This window comes from Haematobia irritans, chromosome 2 (assembly GCF_050003625.1).
Source record: "Haematobia irritans isolate KBUSLIRL chromosome 2, ASM5000362v1, whole genome shotgun sequence".
NCBI lineage: Eukaryota > Metazoa > Arthropoda > Insecta > Diptera > Muscidae > Haematobia > Haematobia irritans.
The window spans coordinates 11,502,305-11,513,658 of NC_134398.1; the positions used below are offsets into that span (position 1 = coordinate 11,502,305).

Here is an 11,354-nt window from a genome sequence, read left to right on the forward strand (position 1 = left end):
TATGGAAATAATATTTTGACAAAATTTTCTATGAGAATAAAATTTTGACAAAATTTTCTATGAAAATAATATTTTGACAAAATTTTCTATGAAAATAAAATTTTGACAAACATTATTTTAGAAATAAAATTTTGACAAAATTTTTTATGAAAATAAAATTTTGACAAAATTTTCTATGGAAATAAAATTTTGACAAAATTTTCTATGAATATAAAATTTTGACAAAATTTTCTACGCAAATAAAATTTTGACAAAATTTTCTATTGAAATAAAATTTTGCAAAATTTTTTTAAGAAATAAAATTTTAAAAAAAGAACTTTTTACTTTGGTAGATTTTTGGTAAAATTTCCTTCAAAATTTAGTGGACTATTTTTTACTCGAGTGACACCGTGCTCCATGGTCATGCAGACCCATGTACATTTTAGCTTTTTTAGGCATTTATCTGGACCTTAAAAATATGTCCCAAGGTCTTTGACAACATTCTACTTTTTGTTATGGAATGAATGCATTTCTCCAAATAGAATGATATTATTTCTCGAGTGTTAGAAGATCATATTGAAAAATAAAGGAAATGGTCTATACGGGTTCACTTTATGTAAGTCCAATACTGGCCGATATCCCAACTTCAGAGAACAAATCTTCATTACTACAAGTTATTAAAAATGTGAAAAGTGAAAGTGTTCGAAAAAGCCCTACGAGAGGTCGATAAAATTGCCATCTATTTTATGATTGCTTTGATTTCAGCTTAAAACCCTATGTGGACAAATCTATAAAAGTAGCTTAATCAAAGAATTGATTCGGGCAAGACGGTTAGATGGACGATCGTTTCGGAATTGCCACATTCCTACCAATTATCAGGATAAATTCGGTAAATTCAATTAGATTTGGAATCCGTAAATGACCTTGCGGCTGAGATTCGTAAAGAAAGAACAAATCAATAAACCCACTGTGAATTACTCCTCCTCCACATTTATCCGTTTTTGAGACTTTTTTCCCCCTATGGACGTTTGCTACCAGCACTTTGTTTTTGCTCACGGGTATATTTTTCGATTTTTTAAACTTTTATTTTTGTGTTCCAAATCCTGGCCAAAAATTGGAATGGGGAACTATGTGTGCTAAAAAAGATATATCCAATGAATAAAAACTAAAGCGATATTTCGTATATATGTACATTTACCACAGTAAATTTCCATATACGCAACCCACTGTGTTCGTTATTCCATAGAGAACACAAAAAGCCGCAAAAGCAACAACAACAACAACAACAACATAGGCATGGAATATGATGTAATGAATAGTGTATATGGGATTTTTAAGGAGAAAAGGGGAATTTAAGGAGCGACTGGGAACAAAAAAAATACACGAAAATTTCTTCCCATTTCCCAGCACAAAAAGGGCGTTTGAGACCAAAAACAAAAGAAAAATTAAAAAGAGCGCCACAAAGAGAAAACATTGTCGTATTATGAGAATGACTCTGCAGACGTTCTTGGCATTATTAATCATTTGCCGTCATTGTATCGTGTCATAATAGAGAGAAATTAAAAAAGAAAAATAAATTCAACGGCAATCGTATTTTTTACAGCTGAGACATTCTCACACGTAGCCAGCCACTAAGCCATGTGAAAATTGGAAAACTTTCAGTAAAAATCAATTAAGTGACTCACCATCCATCACACCAAACACGAATTTCCTTGCGCGACTTGTTGTCTTCCGCTTGTCCATTTTTGGCCACCTCGATACTACCGTTATTCTTTTCACAACTCATATTTGGGTCTTTTCTTTTGGATGTCAAAGCTTCTATATGTTATATTTTTTCTCTATTTAATAGAAAAATTTCACTTTTTTTCAACACGCCTACTTTACTCTAAACAATTTTTCACACTTGGTTTTTTTTACTTTTATTCTTTTCTTTCTCGCACTACATCCAACCAAATAGCAAATTCACAATAATATAAATTAATCAGCGGGCTCAGATCACTACGGCCGCACCTTCCTTAGTTTAAGAGCAAAAATAGACTGAATTGAAGGCTTGAAAAATCGTTTATTTTGCACAAGTTTCTTCTAGTATTTGTACCACTGAGAAACGCTGACAGCGCTGTTGGTGCTGTCATCGAAAGGCGATAAACGTTCGGCGAAATTCTAAGGTGCCCACCTAAATACGATTTTTATATGGTGCGTATATATGGTGACTATAAGGTGTAACAGTCATTGAGGAAAATACAACAGAGCTATCGTCATATTCTTTTTTTGTTGTTGTCCAGTTACTCGAACGGAGGATTATTTGGCCACCGAAGTACTACGCCATCGCCAGCAATCATCATATTCCACATCTGATTTGATGCGTTCATCAACATGATAATATTACGAAGGTAGTGTTAATAAAAAATACCGCAATCGAATGAGTGTTTTTTGGTTACAGTATTCTAAAACATTCTTACAAAACAATCGTATACGAAGAAACAATCGTATGCGACAATCGTATACGACATCCAAAACTCGTCGGAAAAGCTCCGTCAATATTGAGAAGTTGTACCACGCCAAGTTACTACAAAAAAATATCGCATGGGTGCAATTATTAGGTGCCTTTTTTTAATAAATCTCCCAACAAACACAAGGATCAGCATTTTTCATAGGTAACGCCATATAAATTTGATAGTGAATCCCATCTTCAACATTAAATCAAATGGCCTTGCAAATTGCTTACTTTCAACAAATTTTCGAATATGTTTGAATCATTAAAATGAGATTTAGTTTGAAAAGTTGTTCCTAACGTGTTGAACTCTCCTGTTGAGGGTAATGTCTGTTTTTTGTTGAGTACGCGATTTTCTCAACAATGTCTCAAATTGAATTCTAATCTAATTTTTTTAAAAAATGTTTGAAAGCGTATTGAATATAAGCATTTCTCCAATGCTTGTGTTTATTGGGCAAGAACGACGCCGATAAGAGCCCCTTCAAACAATCAGAAAAAGTGTATTTTAAAATAGTTGTAAAAGAATCATTGTGGCCAAGTAATGCGCTTTACAGACTATCAGTTATTCCGGATGGAATGTCGGTGTTTGTAAAGAATCTGACAGTGTGTCGGATCGATACGACTTGTCGGCGATGACTAAATAATCGGTAAATGTGTTATCGATCCCATAAACATGCAGCAGTATGGATTATGCCTTCGGACTTAACTTATAATGTGCACACGAGCACTGTCGTCCGGAATAACTGATAGTCTGTAAGCGCATTATATTGAACTCTTTTAATAAAGTAACCGCGAAAATTTCAAGTCGAAAAGCGAACATAGTACTTACCTTTAAGCGGAATAACTAACACTTCATTATCGATTTTATTTAAATAAATTATAAGAAGCTACCCTGCCAGCATTTCAAAGTTCCATTTCAACCTCATCGTTACCACAGACTCGTAAATGTCACTTCAACCATCATGAAAAGGTACATCAAAAAGTACATGCAAGTAATTTGCCATCCCTACTGTTAAAAAAGCCATTTTTTTGTGAAACGCCAAGCGCAACCAGCTTGTTATATTTTAATTAAATAAAAACGAAAATAAAGTTCTGAAAACATAGATTATACGCTTAAAATTGTGAAAGGTATATTGGTGAACAATTTGGTGATTTTCCAAATGGAATAAAGTGATTGTTTTTCAGATATTTTACAGACACGCTGCCTCCATGGAATAAAAACACTGGTTGATAGACGCAGCAACATGTAACTCTCTACTTGTAACTCAACATCATCATTAGTGCCAAAAATTATGTTAAATGTAATGTGATAGTGGTATAAATGTTATATTTTTAAGAATTTGTAAATGTTTAATCAAATTAATAAATATCTAAACAAACGTGTTTTACTCGACCACAATGATTCTTTTACAACTATCTTAAAATGCACTTTTTCTGATTGTTTGGAGGGTCCCTTATTGGCGTCGTTCTAAATTGATCTATAAAGGCACCTAATAATTGCACTCATGCGAAACATTTTTGTAGTAACTTGGCGTGGTACAACTTCTCAATAGTGACGGCGCTTTTCCGACGAGTTTTTGATGTCGTATATGATTGTTTTCGACGTAGTGGGGATTCTCAAAAGAGTCCCCAAATTCAAAAAATGTTGGCAGGGTAGTTGCGCTTGGAGTTTCACAAAATATAAAATGGTTCTTGTGATGACAAAATACTTTCATGTACATTTCATACTTTTTCATACGCTTCCCCATCACAGTTGGCGATTGTTGCAGTGTCATTTACCAGTCTGTGGTAGCGATGAGGATGAAATGGAACTTTGAAATGCTGGCAGGGTACTTTTGATACCAACAAAAATTAGTTTTGCAAAATTTTACAAAGCTAAATGAAATTTCCTTATCACAAGTAACATCCCTGCCAACATTTTTTGAATTTGGGGGCGCTTCTGAGAATCCCCAGTACGTCGAAAACAATCATATACGATATCAAAAACTCGTCGGAAAAGCGCCGTCACTATTGAGAAGTTGTACCACGCCAAGTTACTACAAAAAGGTTTCGCATGAGTGCAATTATTAGGTGCCTTTATAGATCAATTTAGAACGACGCCAATAAGAGACTCTCCAAACAATCAGAAAAAACACATTTTAAGATAGTGGTAAAAGAATCATTGTGGTCGAGTAAAACACGTTTGTTTAGATATTTATTTATTTGATTAATCATTTACAAATTCTTACAAATATAACATTTATACCACTATCACATCACATTTAACATAATTTTTTGCATTAATGATGATGTAGAGTTACAAGTAGCGAGTTACATGTTGCAGCGTCTATCAGCCAGTGTTTTTATTCGATGGAGGCAGCGTGTCTGTAAAATATTTGAAAAACAATCACTTTATTCCATTTAGAAAATCAAAAATTGTTCACCAATATACCTTTCACAATTTTAAGCGTAAAATCTATGTTTTCAGAACTTTTGTTTCGTTTTTATTTAAATAAAATATAACAATCTGGTTGCGCTTAGCGTTTCACAAAAAATAAAATGGCTTTTGTAAAAGTAGTGATGGCAAAATACATGTATGAAGTACATTTTGTACTTTATGATATGCCCCCCCATCACAGTAGGATGGTTGTAGTGACATTTACGAGTCTGTGGTAGCGATGAAGATGAAATGGAACTTTGAAATGCTGGCAGGGATACGTCTCAAAAATATTTTTTTATTATATTTATTTCAGAAAGAGTCAAGTCAATAAATCTTGAAAACGTCTCAATTGAGTTAAATTATTGGCATTAAAATATATAGTCGGCGGAGTGCAAACGTTATCAAAAATTAAAAGTAAAAAAAAAAAAAAAAAAAAAACAATGAAGCTATTTAAAAAATTCTTCTTGGCTAATTCTCTGCCAACATTTTTTGAATTTGAAACAATCGTATACGATAGCAAAAATTCGTCGGAAAAGCCCCGTCACTATTGAGAAGTTGTACGACGCCAAGTTACTAGTATCGCATGAGTGTAATTATTTGGTGCCTTCTTAGATAAAATTAGAATAAGAGCCCCTTCGAATTATTAGAAAAAGTGCATTTTAAGATAGTAGTAAAAGAATCATTGTGGTCAAATAAAATACGATTGTTTAGATGTTTATTAATTTGAATAAAAATTTATAAATTATTCCAGGTACAACATTCATATGAATGTTGTACCTGGAAGAGTTTTCATTGGATCACTAAAATTTTAAATTAGTGCACGATGATGAGCAAACTTAAAAAAAGCGGAATACCTGAATTTAAGTTAAAATTGAAAAAGTATAATTTTTATACAATTGCATTATTTTATTGAATTTTTTAATATTTAGTTTATAATTCTACTTAAGTAGTTTCAATATTTAAAATGTAATGCCACCAAACAACAACTACTGTTCATAGCAAACCTATATTGTTGGTGAATTTAAAAAGATTTACAGATAAATTGCTAATGTTAGATTCGCAATTTTAATTTATATTTATAATCTTAAAAAGGGTGTAACAAAAATTATTTCTTAATCTTAAAATAAAAACAAATATCTGTCATACTTTAGACTATAGTTCAAATGCTTGTGTGCATTGCTTCCGAACCCCCTTTAATGCGGGGATCAAAACTTAACCTGAACACACACATATAAGTTAATCACTCAACCGATAGCCGACGACATTCCCCCGTTATGGCACACATATCCCATCCACCACATTCCGGCATATGCTATGGTATCAGTGGCTAGTTATTGTTATTAATATAATAAATTTAGCCCACGTTGTTGTGAAAAATCACAACAAATACAAACCAATGAGAACGGATTCCATGAAGAACACAGAGTGGCGTGACTTTTTCTTTATCAATTCCAATTTCATTCAGAACACAAGTCATCGACGTATGAACCAACGTCTGAGATGAGATACACATCCATATGGACTGTTGGAATACTACTAAATTTCCATATAAACAGAGAGAGATAATGGAAGGTTTGAAATCGAAAAGAATCATTTATTAGATAAATCGTTTTATACAAATTGTAGTCTTTCATAGTACACCCGAAATCAATCTTTTTTAAATCCATATACAGAAAATACGAGATGCACGAAAAAAATAAAGTTTTTAAGGGCGAATAAAAACGACAAAAGTTGCAACGGTTGCAATAAGTTACTTATTTGTTTGCACCAAAAGAAAAATTCTTAATAATAAAAAAAATATTATTTTGTCCAAAATTTCATTTCCGTATCATCTCTTTTAGATTCAGGGTCACATATGATCGTCTCCATCTTGTTGAAAAAAGGGATCGTCACATTTTGCTAAATAAAATTGAGGCATCCTATCAAAGGTCTTTGTGAATCATATCACATCATTGTCTCCTCGAACATATTTATATTAAACATTGTATTTATAAAATAATAATCTAGAATACCCATTGAGTCCTATCACGTTCCGTAAATTAACGACATTGCATTGCAGTTTTTATTAACTGGTCCATAGTCCATTTAAAAAAATGCAAAATTTCCTTATTAGGCGCAAAAAAATCAATCACAACTAGGTCACTAACCTAATACTGATAATATTTAATGAATTAATCGCGAGACCATCAATACAATCGAACAAAGGTAAAGAGAGGGAGAGTAATACACAGATAGAAATACTACAGTAGACAATTTTCAATAACTATTACATCTCTTCTGCGGGTGGTTGGCAATTTTACATGAAATCAATGCAGGAGTCAAATCATGACCCAAAACGTACAAAAAATGTTTAGTCACTTGGACAAATGGACTTTCATAATAATCCAGTGTAATGACACAATACGTACCAATCGAATAGGCATCCGGAAAGGTGGAAAACTTATTGTAAATACAGGAATAAACCGTGATAAGTCATTTGGAGGGGAAAGAAAAAGGTATTACATGAAACGTTTTAATGGTCTTGGTTCTGAGGGTCTTTGGAGAGTACTTGGGGGTTCTGGGAGATACTATAGGCTTTGATCATCTTGCTTTCCATGATGGGTTCTCATTTAATTGCGTCGGAATGGATGAACTATATGCTGCTTTGCAGAGGATTAAGTCAAGATCTGTCGGAGTAGATGGGATTTCTATTCAATTTCCATGTGCAATTCGTATATACATCCAAAATGTATTCTTAAACCTAATTAACTCTATTTTGACTACATCGATTTATCAGACCGCGTGAAAATTTGCTACGTTGTTGTTCCAATTTCTAAGGGCCCATCTCGGTACTTCCAACACTGCCCTGCCAGCATTTCAAAGTTCCATGTCATCCTCATCGCTATCACAGACTCGTAAATGTCACTGCAACAATCGTCAACTGTGATAGTATTTTGTCATCACTATTCGCATGAAAGTATTTTGCCATCACTGTCGTTACAAGAGCCATTTTATGTTTTGTGAAACACCAAGCACAACAATTTTCTTATAATTTATGTGGATAAAAACGATAATGAAGTGCTGAAAACATAGTTATTTCGCTTAAAATTGTGAAAGGTATATTGGTGAACAATTTTTGACTTTCCAATTGGAATAAAATGAAAGTTTTTCAATTATTTTTTCAGACAAGCACTGACTGATAGACGCTACAACATGTAACTTGCATCTTGTAACTCAACATCAATCTTTTATTAATGCATAAAAATATGTTAAATGTGATGTGATGTGATGAGAATTTATACATTTTTAATAAAATTAATAAAAATCTAAACAATCGTGTTTTACTTGACCACAATGATTCTTTTATAACTATCTTAAATTCACTTTCTCTGATTTTTTGAAGGGACTCTTATTGGCGTCCTTCTAAATATATCCAGAAAGGCACCTAATAATTGCACTCATGCGATACTTTTTTGTAGTAACTTAGCGTGGTACAACTTCTCAATAGTGAGGGCGCTTTTCCGAGGAGTTTTGGATATCGTATACGACTGTTTTCGACGTAGAGGGGATTCTCAGAAGCGCCCCAAATACAAAAAATGTTGGCAGAGCATCTGACGGACTCTATTCGTGATAATTTCAACTCTGGTAGAATAAGTGCTCTCGTCTCACTGGATTTGACAAAGGTTAAAGTGACAGCCCGATTAAGTTTCAGGCTCACTATTCAGTTCATTGTGATACCACATTAATTAAAAGTACCTATTACATAAGTTCAATGCCTTGATCAGGAAACTTTGCAATAATTTTTTCTAGAAGCGCTTGCTTCCTGATTTCTGCCTATTTATATGGACGGTCACAGTTTGTAGATATGAACAGGAAGACTTCCCATACTCGTTCGTTATTTTCTGGACCAAGGAGCGAACCGTGCGGGTCCTTGGTCCAATTCTATATCTTTTTTATATGGATGAATTACTGGAGTGTCTGAGAGGTACTAGTGGTTCGGCCTTTCTTTAAGCTGATGACGGGTTGCATCTTTTTAGTGCTGGCTGTGAGTTCCCAGATGTTTTGGAGAATAATGTGAAATTTTGTTTGCGCCGAATTGAGCAATGGTGGGTAGCAAACTCGTTTATTCTGAATCCTCTGAAGACGAAGGCAATGCTTTTTTGTTATCAATCTGTCAATATTAATGTTATGATTGGCCGAAATGTGGTTGATATTTGCGGAGGATATAATCTTCCAATTTGTTTTTGCCTCTTTGGGTGAGGTCTCGATTGGACCATGCTTTGCTAATGCCTATTAAACGGTATGACATTGAGATTGTGTCTGGTACAACGGCATAACTCCTTGAAATTGCGGCGGGCTGTGAATTCTATTGTTAGATTTGTTTTTAATGTTCGACGTCGAGACCACATTTCGGAATTGGTTGTGAAATTTCTAGTCATACCGTTTTCCAGATTTGTTGATTGTGTCAATCTCGCCTTGTTTTATAAGGTCATGGGTAGTGGAATACCTAAAGCTTTGTGTGGGACATTTGATTTTACTCGCTCGACAAGGAATACTGGAATAACGTGCTCATTATATGAGCGTTGCTTTCTTGTTCGCATTGCTCGTTGCTGGAACTTACTTCTCTTTCAGTCTTCGCCTTGATTTGCCATTGGTAGACCAACCGTCGAAAATTGATCCCAGGTACTTCACCACCTCCAGCAACTCAGTGCAAGTTCAGTTACTCCCCAGCATGATGGAAACTTCCTGGTATTGGTGGTGGTTTAACACCTCTTATGATACATGATATGCCTCCGGCAAATATTATTAGACCTTTTCCAGGAGTATGGAAATCCCTCCTCCTCCACCACCCCAGAAGGAATGCCTGATATTAAAGCTTCACATCCCCTCAACATAATCCTCGTTTAATAGCCGCTGCCCAATTTCAAATGGCTTTGAAGGATGGTCATGTTTTGGTTCCTTTATGCGCTTTCCAGACTATCAGTTATTCCGGACGGAATGTCGGTGTTTGTAAAGAATCTTACAGTGTGTCGGATCGATACGACATGTCGGCGATGACTAAATAATCGGTAAATGTGTTATCGATCCCATAAACATGTAGCAGTATCGATTACGCCTTCGGACTTAACTTATAAGGTGCACAATATATGGGATATGTTCGACACGAGCACTGTCGTCCGGAATAACTGATAGTCTGTAAAACGCATTAGCAGCGGCGGATCTCCGCAAAAAGTTGTACAAATAATTTTTGGTAATTTATTCGAATTCAAAACTAGTTTACACTGAAAATTTACATTTGATGAGAGGTCACTTTTCTTATGTATTTTGATCTGTTGAACTGGAAAATGAATTAAAGTAAAAATTAAGAACAACTAGAAGAAAATTTACCGAAAGTTTCTTCTAGTCAAAGTTATAAGCAATTGAGAGAATAATTCCGATGCCAAATCATATAAATATGAGCCACTCACCCACACAAAAATGCACTAATTTTTTGCTTTCGGTGGCGGCGGCTTAACGGCTAATGCGCTTTACAGACTATCAGTTATTCCGGACAGAATGTCGGTGTTTATAAAGAATCTTACAGTGTGTCGGATCGATACGACTTGTTGGCGATGACTAAATAATCGGTAAATGTGTTATCGATCCCATAAACATGCAGCAGTATCGATTATGCCTTCGGACTTAACTGATAATGTGCACAATATATAGGATATGTTCGACACGAGCACTGTCGTCCGGAATAACTGATAGTCTGTAAAGCGCATAAGCCGATATAAATTTTTGCAAAATTATTATAGCAACTTTTGATTGATTGTGGGTCAAAGGTTCAAAATTTGGGCAAAAATTCAACAATTATTAATAGTTTTATATGATATAAATCATTTTTTTTTAATTAGCGGATAAATTTAAGTCGAGATGAGTTGACATATAAGGCAGCGTCGACTGGCAAAAAATGGTCGGCGGCCTCATTCTCTGGGCAGCATGTTTAGAAAAGTAACTGAAAAAATAACATTTTCCCTGTGAGCATTTAAGAGTTTTCGCCATCGGCAGTCGCAATGTTTGTGTGTACTCACTTAAGTTCCCAATAAACACAGGATGAGCGTTTTTCAAATGCATCACCTCTTCAGTTTGAGGGTAAATATCATTTTCAACATAAATTCAACTTGACTTGAAAAAGCTAATCTTCAATTCATCTTCAAATTGTTTGCGAATTACAACCAATGGTAAGTTTTTATTTTTCTCACATTGAAAACTGTTTGAGAAATTATTGAGTAGCGATGCATTTCAATTTGAGGATTACAATTGAGAAATTATTGCTATTGTGTTGAATTTTACTGTTGAGGGTAATGTCTGTTTTTTGTTGAGAACGCGATTTTCTCAACTTGAATATTACCCTAATCCTTTGAAAAAATGTTTGAAAAATTATTGAATTTTAGTATTTTTCAAACGTTTGTGTTTATTGGGTTGCGTTTAAAATGTAATTGT

General features: G+C 34.2%; 1 protein-coding gene and 2 long non-coding RNA genes across 4 annotated transcripts in view; all 3 read right to left on the reverse strand.

Annotated features, from left to right (window-relative positions):
• The window catches only part of Pect (phosphoethanolamine cytidylyltransferase), a 45,293-nt gene extending 43,269 nt beyond the window's left edge, over positions 1-2,024 (reverse strand). Inside the window, exon 1 of one of the 2 annotated variants that reach the window (XM_075293347.1) lies at positions 1,665-2,024. In XM_075293347.1, the coding sequence (XP_075149462.1) occupies positions 1,665-1,765 (101 nt within the window). In that variant the 5' untranslated portion in view covers positions 1,766-2,024. The remainder of the gene's footprint in view (positions 1-1,664) is intronic. The other variant, XM_075293348.1, reaches the window with a different exon arrangement.
• Positions 2,025-4,651: 2,627 nt separating this feature from the next.
• On the reverse strand, positions 4,652-5,138 carry LOC142223205 (uncharacterized). The gene is made up of 2 exons (XR_012718624.1): positions 4,902-5,138; positions 4,652-4,834 (listed from the first exon to the last, which is right to left on the reverse strand). It is a non-coding gene; the product is annotated as an uncharacterized LOC142223205 (long non-coding RNA).
• Positions 5,139-5,938: 800 nt separating this feature from the next.
• LOC142226850 (uncharacterized) lies at positions 5,939-7,446 on the reverse strand. The gene is made up of 2 exons (XR_012719761.1): positions 6,284-7,446; positions 5,939-6,216 (listed from the first exon to the last, which is right to left on the reverse strand). It is a non-coding gene; the product is annotated as an uncharacterized LOC142226850 (long non-coding RNA).
• Positions 7,447-11,354: the final 3,908 nt, after the last annotated feature.